The sequence below is a fragment of the Vigna unguiculata genome, chromosome 8 (assembly GCF_037176805.1).
Source record: "Vigna unguiculata cultivar grain cowpea cultivar isolate G323 ecotype 2 chromosome 8, ASM3717680v1, whole genome shotgun sequence".
NCBI lineage: Eukaryota > Viridiplantae > Streptophyta > Magnoliopsida > Fabales > Fabaceae > Vigna > Vigna unguiculata.
The window spans coordinates 19823415-19839045 of NC_140799.1; the positions used below are offsets into that span (position 1 = coordinate 19823415).

At 33.3% G+C, this 15631-nt stretch overlaps 1 protein-coding gene across 1 annotated transcript; it reads left to right on the plus strand.

The window, feature by feature from the left end:
- Positions 1-669: 669 nt before the first annotated feature.
- GULLO3 (D-arabinono-1,4-lactone oxidase family protein) lies at positions 670-10163 on the plus strand. The gene is made up of 3 exons (XM_028083245.2): positions 670-1482; positions 7270-7528; positions 9200-10163. Exons 1-3 carry the CDS (start codon positions 733-735, stop codon positions 10027-10029), a joined length of 1839 nt encoding a protein of 612 aa, XP_027939046.1. The 5' UTR covers positions 670-732; the 3' UTR covers positions 10030-10163.
- Positions 10164-15631: the final 5468 nt, after the last annotated feature.

A 15631-nucleotide genomic window follows, 5' to 3' on the forward strand; every position in this document is an offset into this window, starting at 1 on the left:
AATAAAGAAAATATTATCATAAATTAATTTTCTTATAGACTTTTCAATTATAGTTATTATTGTAATTATTTATTTCTTAATATACTAAAATTTGTAATTATTTGTTTCTTAATATAGATTTATCACAATAAATAATAAAATTTCAGTCAACAACATTACAAAAATAACTTTTATTGTTGTTAATAATTGTAATTAATATTGACTGAAAATAATATCAATAATCAATGTTTATCAAGCAAAAATTATTAATTTCATTAAAAGAAATGAATCAGGACTAAATATAATTAGTGTATATAATATAATAATTGATATAAGAAATAATTATAAATTATTTTAAATATTAGTAATTTTGAATTTATAAAATGATATAACTTAGTTAATGTAAATGTAGTGACTAATTATTTTGGCTTTTAACTATTAATTCTTTTTCATATTTTTGTAATTTATGTTAATGAGTATCTAAAGAGTGAATTATCGGAGTCTAATCGGCCTATTTACCTTTTAAGAATATATTATATTAAAAGTGAATTCTCAAATATCAAAAGTAAAAAAGTTTACGTTGTAATTAATTATAATAAAGTCATACAGGTAAAATTTCCAATGTTTTTAAAATTAATTTATTGTGGAAAGAAAGTATATCCTTATTTGCACTCCAAGCAACTTTTAATAACTTGTTTTTCCTCACAAAGATTTATCTTTCTTGAGTGCTTCTACATCCGCAATATACCACTGATGATACCTAACAAACCGAAAAACTTTCCCTCGACTCCATCACCACCATCATCAATTTTCAAGATGGCCGGTGGCCACCGGCTTTGTTCTCAGATTTTGGGATTCATTCACGCACTTCAATTTCTGTGTTCAATCACAACCGTCCACGGCAAGGTCCCACAGTCCCCGGTTGAATGCAGCAGTTCCGGGTGCATTCTCCGCAACTCCTACGGTGCGTGGGGTGACCGCAGGGACTGTTCTGCCATCAACGTCACATACCCAACTACAGAAGAACAGCTTCGTTCGGCAGTGTCCTACGCTGTCCGAAACAACCTCAAAGTCAAGGTGGTCACCAAATTCTCGCACACCATTCCCAAGTTAGCATGTCCCCAAAGTGCAGGCGCCACTCTGCTCATCAGCACAGAGAAATACGACTCCGGCATCGAAATCGATGCTGTGAATATGGCGGTGACTGCGGACGCGGGTGTGGGGCTCCGGCAACTTATCGACGCGGTTGAGAGTGAAGGGTTCAGCTTGGTGGCTGCGCCTTATTGGGAGGGTGTGACGGTTGCCGGAGTTATTAGCACGGGGGCACACGGTAGTTCGTGGTGGGGTAAAGGTGGTTCTGTTCATGATCATGTTGTGGGGATTACTGTTGTAGTCCCTGGTTCCAGATCTGAAGGGTATGCAAAGGTTTTGAGGTTGGAGGCGCAGGACCCCATGCTTAATGCGGCCAAACTGTCTCTGGGAGTGCTTGGTGCCATCTCCAAGGTCAGGGTATTTTCGTCCTTTACCTTTTTTAATGCTCAATTGAATAATGATATTTTACTCTTTTTTTTTTATATTTATTTTTAATTTATCATTTTAATCATTTCGAAATTATTATATTATATTATTAAAAAAATTCAAGAAAAATAATTAAAAAGTAATTAAAATAATAAGTTAAAAATTAATAAAAAAATATGTTAAAATATCATTATTATATTATCATTCATGATTTCTTTGTCTCATGATTAAGATTTTCTGTCGCTTAGTAAATAGGTGCATGATGAGAGATTTTTTTTTTCTTTTATATCTTTATTATTTAAGAAATAAATTATTATTGTTTAAAATTAGTTAGGACAGTCGGTTTACATGTGAATGAACTGATGTTAATACAATAATATTGTTAAATGAGTAGTTTTTAAAATAACATTAAATAAATATTACATCATGACTTAGTACGATAAAATCTTATAAATTCTTAAAACTCAAAATACAAATAGAAAGAAACATATTAATAATATTTATTTTAAAATTTTAAGATATATAAAAATATTTTCTGAAAATAAAATAAATACTTTATTTAATATTTTTAAGAAAAATATATAAGTAATATTTATTTATTTTAAAAAAAATTGTTGAAATGTTTTGAATTAATTTTACCAATTTATCCCTTTTTGACCCGATTCTGTTCAATCAGGTTATCCTTAAACTAGTCTAAAAGTAGAACTTTATTATGTCAGAATTTTATTCTGTCATATATTTGTTCCCCAAACAAATCTCAAATGATTTCTTTATTTTTGTAAAGATTCATTTTTCAATTTATCAAATTACTTTCTTTTATTTTAATCTTTAGTTTAAAAATAGTATATATATATATATATATATATATATATAAGAATTGCAATAAAAATATCAATTTCAAGATATAATATTTTAAAATTTCAACAATTTATTTAAATTTGTATAGTACTTTAATGACGGAATTACTTGTTTCCCCGTTATTTTATATCATAAAACATAATTTATTTTTCCTATTTAAAAATTTATTCAAACTTATCTGGTCCTTATTTTCAAAACTCCATTATTGTGTTAAACTGGTTCAAATGTTAGCAAGTCTTTTCAGTTTGGGCGCAGCTCACTGAGAACAGCGTCTTGCATTTATTAAGAAATAATACTTTAAAGATAACTTTTACAGGAATTATTACTTCCTTAGTCTCTTGAAAATTTGCTTTTAAAAGTAATATAATCGTTGAAATAGTAAACTTTTATATTTGTCAAAGAAATTAAAAACTTGAAAGTTTAACTTTAAGAGTAATATACTCATTAAAATAGTAAATTTTTATATTTATAAAGAAAAAGAAAAAGTAAAATAGTGAAAATAAAGTGACCTATGAAAACTTGAAAACTTATTAAGTGTAAAAGTAACATGTTTCTAAGTTTTATAAGGATTGTATTATGTCAAATAATCAGTACCGTATAAACGAATTATATATGAGTATACATAGTTTTTTATGCACATTTAAAATTTATATTAATTCATGTATTTAATTCAATTAGTGATTTATCGTTGCAATAATTTCACGGGTTCAATACTATACTAGGTTTTAATAACATTGAGAAGAAGTGAGGATAAAGGGAAGGGTTTTTTTAACGCTGTTAAAGTATATAATGCTGTTTTTTTAAGATAAAAAAGAAACAAAAATAAAGAAAATATAGTTATTAATAAATAAGATAAAAACAAGTAAAAAATGGAAAAAATATTTTAAATTATGTAATCTGATTGAATAGTGTTTTGGCCTTTGAATTTTTAGTTGAGGGAAATATAATTAGTTATTTGATTTAGAAAATAGGGAAGAGAAAAATTGTTAAAAGCCATTTCTTTTATCTCCCATTTATTTATTTTTATCTGTTCTTACTATCTATTAATTGACTTAAATTATTCATTTTTCAAAGTACTTTCTTTCACATTTCTACTGTTGTCATATATTAAAAATTTAATTTTATTATTTTATGTATTTCTATTTCTTGACGTTTCTTTTTTTTTCTATTTTTTTTAAATAATCATGCTTGATTAGTATAATTAATAATGCAGTTTTATTTTTATAAAAGTAGCTATTTGATTATGACATTAAATAAATTTTGATCTCAATAATCATTAATGTAATTTTATCTTAATTAGAGGACAAAGATGTTCATAATTGTTATATAGTTGTAATTGATAATGGATTTGATGCACACTAAAATTTATCATCTATTTATCATTCATACATATTCAAAAGAAACAAAAAATAATAATTTGAATGAGTGACAGAAAGCAATATAAAAAAAGGGGAAATGTTTCCATAAAATAGTGCAATCCTCCCATAAAAAAGAATATGAAGAAGTGCTAGAAATTCAAAGAGATTGCTTTTTTTTTTTTTCAAAAAGTAAATGCTTTACCTTTCAAAAGTTTCAAGCCTTCATCCTTCAAGTCTTCAAAATTGAAGCTTTTATTGAGAGGTCTTCGATCATTAGAGAGATATTTTTACTTATTTCTTGACAGAGAATTTAGAAATTCTAAAGTCCTTGTTTTGATTAAAAAACAAATATATGAATAAAAGACAAAAAATGATATTTTTGTCTTTAAAATGTATGACATTGTTTAAGGTATAATTGGTAATCTTTGATTTCATTATAATTATATTGAAATCTGGAATAATTAACTCCACTAATTAAAAATCAAAAAACGATATTTTTGTCTTTAAAAAGTTTATTATATGAATTTATATTATTTTAATTAGTGGAGTTAATTATTCTATATTTAAACATAATTGTAATGAAATCAAAGATCATCAATTATACCTTAAACAATCTCATACTCTTCAAAGACAAAAATACCCTTTTTATTATCCATACATTCATCTTTTAAATACAAAACAAGCATTTTAATTTCTAAACTCTTCTAAACTCTCTACTAAGAAGTAAACAAATATCTCTTTGATGCTCGAAGACTTCTTAATAAAAGCTTTTGAATGTGAAGACTTGATAGCTGAAGACCGAAAACATTTGTAAGGTATAAAAGTCTTTAATTTTTGCAAAAGAAAAATATTTCTTTGAAATTTTTAGTATTTTCCAAATTCTTCTATGCCAAGAAGATTGCATGTAACGTCCCATTTAATTTATAAACGCAATTAAAGGAAACGCCACACATAAGATAGCATAACAACGCAGTCCTGGGGTTCCCAACATCACCCCTACAAAACTAGGCACACCACGATGCCAACAAAAGAAGGATAGCTGTTTAACTAAAAGTTACAATCTAAAAACCACGAATACAGGAGTCATGGCCCTAAAGAAAACACGAAGGAAAGAAGTGTGAGATCCAGCCCAGATGGCTAAGTAGCGGAGTCGCCATTCCCTTGTTGCCCATGAGAACCTCGCCCATCTGCTCCCATCAACCAAGTTGATGATCATCGCAAGAGAGAACAGCTACATACATCACAACCATGCAACAAAACGGGTAAGCTAGAGCCAACAACGTATTCATCATGCAGTCAAATATATATTTTTCCTCATCTCAAATCCACATAGCAACCAAACATGTTATGACTCTTCATCCAATACACTACGACTCGACTCGACTCATCCGGATACGTATAACTTAGTCGGATTCAGCGGATGCTTGCACTTGTGGTGGATATCCCTGCTCGACTCTGAGCTGCTCATCTCCGAGCTATGTGTTACAAGTGTTACGATAAATCAAATCTCCCTCACCACAAGGTTAGCCCTAAATGAATTACAGGCCTCCTGCTACTCTCACCACAGGAGTCAGTCCGCTCTAAGTGAGACTAACTGGCCCCTTAGAGTGTCAGGATGCAGTCCTTATCTTGAATCCTTACCTAGTTATACAAATGGGGCACCACCATGGGCACCCACTAACAGGGGCCATGGAATTACGTCCCGACCACTGAAGCGTAGCCCCGGAGGTCTCACCTAGAGACCCCAAGGAATTACACGCTGACACGGACCAACATTCATAATTCAGCAATAAGAGAATATTAAAATCCTAATTTACAATTCCATATCAACCCTTGAAATCAATTCCTCATAGGCATCACATCTCAAATCCATACCTCTGATCATCACCACCCCAATGAGTCTAGGGCCTCGTCCCATATTAACACCAGGTTCCTTTAGTTCCACACTACTCATTCATTTCACATGCCAAGTTCCCACAATACCCATTATTCATCATTTATGAATCATGTCATGCATATATATCAATTCGTTAGGCATATAAACATACATACGTACATGTATTTCATCATCGCAGTCATACCCAAGCAATTCCAATCATAAGAGAGCAAACACCCTACCAACCACCACACTGTCTCGCCCAAATCCCTCGCTCAGGCTGAAGGGTCTCGCTCAAGCGAGACGTGCTTGCTCAGGCGAGTTCCTCTTCGCCTAGGCGAGGGCTCACAAAAAGGGCAGGAGCACGCACGGGATCTCGCTTAGGCGAGATCCCTCTCGCCTGGGCGAGTTGCCTGCTCGCTCAAAACGTTGAGCTGGTCGCCTGGGCGACCTTTCGCGCAGAAGCCCTAGGCGAGCTCCCTGTTTCATCTCGCCTAGGCGAGACTGACTCGCTTGGGCGAGATTAACAGGTCTCGCCACATACAAGGCATACAAGGCATCTTCACACATCAAATCGAAGCATTCATCCATAAAATCAATAACTCACTCAAGAACAGCCAAGACAACACCAAAAGACTGGAATCCTAACTTCCCGTACCTGGAAATGGGTTCGTACAGGACGTTCGACGCGTAACCAAGGAGCACAGCAGCTCTAGAACGCACTAAGGAGTTGGAAACAGAAGGTACACGGAACAACGACAGATTAGTACTAAACCCTAATTGCGAAAATACAAGGGAAAAGCAAAAAGGGGCTCCGATGATCTAGAGGGGGTACTTACGTGGAGTAAAAGCTGATTCGGAGCTAGCTCGAGGGGCTTGGGGAGGAACCCTAGCAGAGCTCTAGTGCGGAAGGTGGCAGTGACGGCTGCGGAGGTTCTGCAAGAGTGGGAGTGAGCGTGGAATTAGGGCAACCTGAAGGCTTTTATACTATGGACCGGCCTTTAGGCCCAATACTGTAGGGCAGCCCACTAACTTTTAGGACAGGAAAAATGGGGCCTTACATTGCACTTTTTTTATAAATTTTTTTCCTTCCTTCATATTGTTTTCTGCCGCTCATCCAAATTAGTACTAATCAAATAAATTATTAATAACAACTGAATAATTCTTATGAATATTTTTGTTCTTCAAATAAAATAAAATTGCATTAATGATGGTTGATGTCATAATTCATTCACATTTGATTATGAACATTTGTAAAAGTAAATCTGCATTATTAATTATTCTTAAGTAGTACCACACCTCTTTAAATTATTGGGTATTTTAAATTAAAAATATTATGAGATTTTAATTTTTTAATTAATGATTATACGATGTTGGAAACTATGGAAACCGGACATATGATTTAATTAAATATTTGCTGACAAAAATTAGGAATTCTTAAATAATAAATTAATATTTAACTAGCGTGTAGAGTAAATATTCCTAACTACAGTGAGATTATCATAACATATTTTTTAAATAGTCATATAATATAATTGACTTTTAATACTAAATATGTATGGTTAAAAAAACTCCCTTTTGTATTCGATAAATATATATAAAAAATGATTTATATAATAATTTTATTATATATCTATGGTTGGTTAAGTTTGATAAATGAATGTGAATGTTGAAGTACAGGTAAAATTATCAATCGAGCATAGGTTGAAAAGAAGCATAACGTACAATTTCACAGAAAAAGAGGATCTGATCGAAGATGTATACGTAGAGCATGCGAAAAAGTACGAATTTGCAGATATAACTTGGTATCCATCAAGGCACACAGTGGTGTACAGATATGATTCCAGGGTTCCCTTAAATGCCTCCGGTGATGGTCTTAATGACTTCATTGGATTTCAACCCAATTCCATCCTCATATCAGAATCAGTTAGAGCAGCAGGTATTTCTTCTATTTTCTCCACAATTTTTATTTTACTTTTTTATCATCACACACTGCCTTTTATTTATACAAATAATACACTTTACTCTCTTACGCAATCGATATGAATAGAGTTATAGCGATCCAAAATTAAGCACAAGCCATCACAATAGCTTGTTGATTTGCCAACCAAACTCTTTTGTATGTGATAAGTATGAGTGACTGAGACTTAGTCCAATTATTTTTACAACAAAATAAAAGAAGTCAATCAAGAAACAACAAACTGGATTAACGAAATTCCTAAACATAAATAGGCATTTGCATGGGACAAAGACAGAATCCATAAATTCAATCTTAAAAAAACATGGAATCTTCGAATTTCCTCCTTGATCATAGTAAACATAAAAGATGCGATAAAATTTTCACAGAATGAAGGAGGGAAATGTCAACAATGATTAATGCTAATTATGTTTATTCTGGTCCTGAAAGATATTGGAAGGTGCTATTTCAAAATTAAACCATCACAAGATGTTTGAATTTAATAGAAGTAGTAAAGGATTCTTGGTCAACAAGAAGGTCAACCCAAGAGAAATTTTACCAGATTGAAAATCTATCGTTAGATTAAATGAAAGGTGCTATAAAAAGTTTCACCTCTCTGTGTTGTCTTGTGCTTGCAACATGCAAACTTATCTACCGTGATTTTGACATGTACATTAATCTTGTGTATAGACCAGATTGAATCAATAAAATTTACTACAATTTGTTCGGGGAGCTTAGACACAAAGTTTTACATTTAAAATTCAGTTTTGTGGATATCAAATTCTAAACTAGCATGTTAAAATATGTTATTTGTACAAAGGAAAGTCACAATGTGTTATAGGGGAAAATGGAAACTGATGTAATTATGTTAAAATTTAAAAACTTATGCTAGTGGATGAAAATTTCACACTTCTATTATCTTCCTAGATTGTTAAAATTTAGAATGTGTCATCATTTTCATTTCTTGACGAGAATTGATTAAGTTCTTAAATGTTTTAGATAAGGTAAGTTTAGTCTCTTCATGAATAGTTTTTTTTTTTTTAAACTCTGGAATTCTTATCTTGTATTATATGTACTGGTAGAGATTAATGGTGAATTTGCAATGAAATAATTTCAAAAGATAAAAGAAAAAGTTAATAAAAAATTCATAGAAGTTAAAGTTAGTGAATAATTTAATTTATTGACTTAATCAAATCTCATAAGTTTTTATAATTTTATTTATAATTACAAAAGTACCACATTTTGTGGTTAGCGTTTTTTTTTTTTTTTGTAAAATAGGAAATTTTGAAAATAAAGTTTTTAAGTTAACTTCACGTCTTCTTACAAAAGCTTTTACAAACGAAAAATATACATGGTAAAATATGGTATATTCATAATTAAAATTTAAAACAGAAAATAAAAACATAATTCAGGTCAAATAAATCTTGGTGATCAAAATCATAATACATGTATATATGAGATATAATGGACGAATCATATTTATAGGTACGAAAACATATTTGATCAGACATTAATACTTTAACACAATAAATTTTTACACTGGTATTACCTTCACCACTTTCATGTTTTTTAGTTATTATCGATTAATGTGAAATGAATTTCTTTTCTGTCAAAGAATCCTTTTCTTATTTCACCCGAAAAAACTACATGCAGAAAAACTACTTGAGAGAACGAGAAACGCGAACGGGAAATGCTTAACGGCAGCTACAACTTTGGGCTTCAAGAAATTAGTAGGCAATGGGTTGAAAAACAATGGCCGAATGTTCAGTGGCTACCCTGTGGTGGGTTACCAAGGAAAAATGCAAACTTCAGGTTCATGCTTATATTCAACAAGATTTGACACATCATGTGCCTGGGATCCACGAATCAAAGGGCTATTCTTCTACGAGAGCACAGCAATCTTCCCTGCATCAGCATTTGGAGACTTCATCCGTGACGTGAGAAAACTTAGAGACCTAAAACCAGAAAATTTCTGCGGGGTGGACAACTATAACGGGTTGCTAATTCGTTTCATCAAGGCCTCAAGTGCATATCTAGGGCAACATGAGGATTCTGTAGTGGTTGATTTCAACTATTATCGTGCAAATGACCCATCAGATCCCAGACTAAACCAAGATGTGTGGGAGGAATTGGAGCAATTGGCATTCTTCAAGTATGGGGCTAAGCCACATTGGGCTAAGAATAGGAAGGTAGCGTTCTTAGGGGTGCAGCATAAGTATCCAAAGTTTGACATGTTCATTGCAGCAAAACAGAAAATGGATCCGCAAAATGTGTTCTCCAGTGAATGGTCTGATGCTGTACTTTATGGGAAGGAAGCAGAAAAAGTTGATGGGTGTGCGTTGGAGGGACTGTGCATATGTAGCGAAGACAGACATTGCAGCCCACAGAAAGGGTTTTACTGCAGCCATGGCCTTGTGTACAAGGAAGCTAGAGTTTGTAGATATTTACAATCATCCATGTCACCGTCATCAACCATAGCATGATGTGTCTTTTTGTATCATATAATTGTTTGAAAGATATTGATAAAAGATGAAAGTCAAAAAATGAAAATGATAGTATAATTTTCCTTGTTTGAAACTGTTTCCACTGAATAAAAGTGTGACATTTATAATGTATATATGTATGACTACAAATGCAGTAAATAAACTACGATATCCTGCTAAATAGTTTGGTTTAACATTCAGGGTTCTGTATGTTCGTTTCAAATATGAAAAATGAAAATTGTTTAACTAAAATTTGAAACTAGTTAAAGTAGTGAAACAACCCCTTTGATATAGCTTTATTGAAACCAATAAGGGCACCGCTCCAACTTGAATCATTAATTCCACGTGGAATAGAATGTAGCAGAGATGAATTTTGATAGAAGAAGCGTGAAGAAGAATCAGGTTTCAGAGAAAGGGGGCGCATAGCAGAGAGAAGAGTCAGAGAGAATTTTCACCTAGACACCTCAGCATGTGCAGTCTTTCCACCATATATTCTCTTTCTGCATTCTAGCACTTTTCCTGACTTTCATTCCATATGTATCCGCCGACACTTTTCCTGACTTTTGCCTCAACCAAAGAAGTTGTCAACCACAAAAGAAAGAAGAAAAACCATTTTTGATGATTCAAAGCCATGTAGTGAGCGCTAAACGTCAGAAAGCCAACACTCAACGCTATTCTTCTCGTAATTTTGTGCGTTGAGCACTAAGCTACCGCTTAGCACTATTCTTCTCGCACTTTTGGGTGCAGTGCCAGTGCTAAGTGTAAGATCTGAGAAATTTAAATAATTAAATAAATAATTATTTAATAAATGCGGGTAGTAGGAATCTTTATGACATTTAATATGGATTGTTATGACGTGAAAAAGTACTAGCTCAAATGGTTGAGAGTACTTGATTGTGTGAAAGGACTTGGGTTGAAGTCCTAGGTATGCCAATTGCATGATATTTGAATGCTATATTTGAATGTGTCTAGTGATAATGTAATCCTAAAACTATATGAGAATTATCACAAAACATATATTTGTTGAATTGGTTATGCATTGACTTTGTAATTAAGTGGTTGTGGGTTCAAAACTTGCTAAACACAAATTTAACTTTTTTTTTGCCAAATTTTCTTTTGGCATGAATGTGAAAAGGCAGAGGAACCCTAGCTGCTAAGAGGGGCAGCCAAGTGGGCTGAGAAACACCTTGTTAATGACTAATGAATAGCCATCAAAGCCTTCTTTAATTATTTTTCGTTTTGGAGAGTAAATGGAGACTTTTACTATAGTAATTGTGATAGAAAGGAGTGGTAAGGGTGTGTAAACGACTATTTTGAGTGCACTATGAGAAGAGATGATCAGAACAACCACTTGCAACATAGGCAAGAGGATCTCAGACCAAATTGGTGGTGAAAGAAAGGAGCACTTTTGTGGATCACATAATAAGCTTGGAATTTCAAATTGAGCAAGAATTAACAGGTTAGGGGAGTTCCTTTAAGTGTGTATATGCTTTGTAATTGTTTTCGTGTTATACTACATGAATATGATGCCTCTACATGATTAAAATCCATTTGTTTTCGTTTTTCTGGAAAATCCACAGAAACCGCCTGGCGGCTTTGAAGGTGCCGCATGAGGGTTAACCAATTCTGGGTTTTCGAGATACAAAATTCAAAACTCACACAAAACAGAATCCAACTCACAATTTTGTATCCCTTTTCTCTTCCATTGTTCCATTTGTAAGTGTGTGCTCTCCATGACAATGGAAAGCTAAACCCATTCTTGTTGGGATTAGATGTAGCCACTAAATTCTTGTGTATTTGCAAATGTTTTGAATATATATATGCCTCTTTCATTAAATGCTAGTATTCTTCTTTCTTCACTTAATGCTTGCTTTGATGTTGCCATTCATTGCATGATATCTGATTCATTGGATGTGGAAATATCTTTTGAAACTTTGATTTGGAACAAGAAAAGTCAATTAGGCTTGTATCTAGGAATGGGGCTTTACTCATTGGTTATCTTAAACCTTAATGCATAAAGCTGGTTTTGTAACACCCCAATTTTGGGATGTCACGGAAAGTTAGAAACTGAACGCATTTGGTGAAAAGGGATTATCATTGAAAATGTACTAATGAAAAAAACATTTTATTTGATTTAAATTACATATTTCAAAACGCCAATTTGTCCAAAAAAAATTTCAAATAACAATTGCGAAAAGAAAATTACATTGTCTTCAGTATCTTATTTACAACAACTAAATGAATTATAAAACTCCCGAGTTCACTCTAGCCTCTCGTCAGTCTACTCCATGCCAAAAACATCTGCATTGTCATTTGCTTCCGTAAAACACACGTTGTAAGATCATCGCACACACAACAAACACCCAAACAAACAAATAGGTGTAACCTAACCATAAACAATGATATAAAAAAAACATCCAGAAATAAAAATGACAAATAATACTCAACATCTCGTCCATGTAAAACACTTAAGCATTACAATCACAATCAAGTTTTGGTTTTAACAGATGACTACCAAAATCCAAACAACCATCCCAAACCAAACAGACTATCACATTCATCTAGAATTCTTAAACATAGTAATCATAATCAAGCTTTGGTTTTCCACGACCTTTTACCCCACAACAACATCTAGTTTCCTAGAAATAGATGGTCTGATGTGTCTCGCTATCGCAACCAGACTATCTCTCTTATTCCTCAAGGAATTATGAGTAAAAACGTCGATGCATCGCATACCATGCACTATACTCGCAACGAGCTGAAATAAGGTGAAACATCTTTCTCCTCCCCACTGCTTCACACAGGCGAGAGAGTAAAACACTCAGACTAATCCTCTACTATTGCTTCACACAGGCGAAGAGGACCACTTTCCAGTGCTTCACATAGGCGAAAAAGTCTTTACTGGGTCTCTAGGTACGGAAAACATCACACAACACTTAATTCCACCAAAAGCCTTTAAGCAAGGCAAAACACTCCCAACATGCAACACATGAGAATTACACATTGCCAGCAAAATACACACCATCACATCATGCACGGGAAATAAAGTTTCATAAAAAACCCATAAACTTACTAACCAATACATTCAAGAACGAACTCAACGTGTGACATTCATTCAAACACAATATAACATCACATACAAGTAATTATCCTCAAACCACCGCTTAAACTCCATAACCATGCAACCTATGTCTCTTACTATACCCTTACGTAGCAAGAACGAATCCCCATGAAACTGTTTATCACAATTCAAAATATTTTATGCACAAGTCACATCACCAGTAAGAAGAAAAAAGATTAGGGTTGTGAAGAGAAAGAAAATGTGAATAAAGCATAATCACATACAAACTAGATATCTCTTCAAGCACTAAAAGAAGTATAATAACAAACTAGTGGAAGTAATTAAAATGCACCACACATCGAACTTGTAATGGTGGAAGAAAGAAACCAAAGAACCCCACATAAACAAGTAAGTATTGCAACCCCAAAATCTTACAAAGAAGTACATGATTATATGTGGGTCCCCTGAAACTAAAGGTGTACTAAATGAGAGAAAACAAAGCTATTAAATAGTTTTTAAAAAAAGAAACGTGGCTGCACTTAAAACAAAGGGGAACAATAAAAAGAAAAATCCTACCGAAACCATTCACAACTAATCATCATGTGCCCATGAACCATGCAAACCAAGACCACCAATTTACGTATGATAGTTCTGGAACACAATACCCTCTCAGCCCCATCATCCCATCACTTATACAGGATTTTAACACTTTAGGTTGCCAAGAGAAAAAGGAAGAGAAAAGTAACTATACATGTACGTGGTTAAAGAAAAGAAATAAAAAACATGTGGGCCTCAAGGTATTCCACCAACCAATTAACATGAAAAATGCAAAAAGAAAGAAAGAACCACAAATAAAGTGGTTGCACCAACCCTTACATAACGTGATGCATGGCCAACAATTTGGAATTCTCTCTACACTGTAAACATGCACATTATCATAGTTTCTAATGCCCAAAGTGCTAAACAATTATAAAGCCATTGATGGATAATATTTGTGAAAACAAAGGACTACAACATGGCAAAACAATCAACATTAATGTGGTTGCTTGAGTCATATGTCATATGCTTCTTTGAGTTTTCTTATTCTTGTTTCTAAGTATTTGAGCTATTGCATGAGATCTATGCCTTTTGTTGTAGCATGCTCCTTGAAATTGATTTTGACCTAATTTTAAAGGAACTAAGTGTTCAAGACACCCTAAAATATCCTTCTCATCATCTTAAGTACCTAGTTTTGAAAAGAAAAATTATTTTCATGACCAAAAACAGTTTGGCCGAGAGCTAATATGTTGCTTGGTGAATCCATTTGGCCATTTTTACTAGGTGTTATGCTACCAAATTTTATACTTGGATTTTGGGTGATATTGGCAAATTAGTTCCATGCTTTAACTTGGTTATGATCTTTCTTGGTGTATGCATAATTTGAGGTATAATCTTGGCTTGTTCAGATGCTTTCCATAGAGTCTTTAAAAGTGTTTTTCATTGCTTTAGTCTTGTTCAAGTTTTGTCTTTAAAACAAAATTTTCTTAGAAGTTAAACTTTCTTATTTTTGTGCTTTTCTTCCTTGTCACTAGGTGTTCTTTGTTGTGTCATAGTAGTTTTCTTTTCTTGAAACTCTTGGGATGTTGTGGCCGAATCACTTGTCTTGCATTTGAAAGGTTTTGAACAAGTTTTTAAAAGTGTTTGCTTCACTCCTTTGGTGGATTTTGAGTGCTAGCCTTGCCTTGTTACTTTGGGAGTGTGATCTAAACACTTGGGTTGCATTTTGGGTTGGATTTGGTCTCGATTTTCATGTTGTCTAACCCCTAATCCATTTATTTTGTTTCGGATTTGAGTGTTTTTGTTGTAGGAATCATGGCAAGTTCATCAAATGCACCTACACCAAACAAAAACAATACATTGATGAGATTGCTTCGGGATTTGGAGTTGTCTAGGAAGGAGGCCTTTGAACAATTGAGAAAGGACAAGGAGCAAAGTGACCTAAGAATCCAAGAGCACATTCAAAGGCTTGAAGCTAAAGAGCAAGAAAGAGAGGCTAGGATTAGAGCGTATTCTAGGCGCAAACCATCACAAGAGAAGCAAACTCCAAAGATTCCTAAGTTCAAAGGAGAAAATGACCCAAACATCTACATTGAGTGGGAACAAAAAGTGGACCAAATTTTTACCATTCATGTAGTTAGTCATCAAAAGCAAGTAGATTTGGTAGTCTTAGAGTTTAAGGATTATGCCATGACTTGGTGACATCAATTATGTATAGACAATATTAACCAAGAGTCACTCTCGACTTCTTGGAGGGACCTTAAAAATTTGATGCGGCTAGATTTGTTCCTTCCTACTATAGGAGGGAGACTCTTTTGAAGCTCCAAAGGCTGTCCATGCGTGTGGATGAATATTACAAGTTAATGGAGTCTATGCTTCTAAAAGTAGGACTCCAATTTGAAAGTGAAGAGGAAAAGGTAGCTAGATTTGTGAGTGGGTTAAGGAGGGACATACAAGATTTAGTAGAGTTATATGAGTACTTCTCTCTTGACAAAGTTTTACATT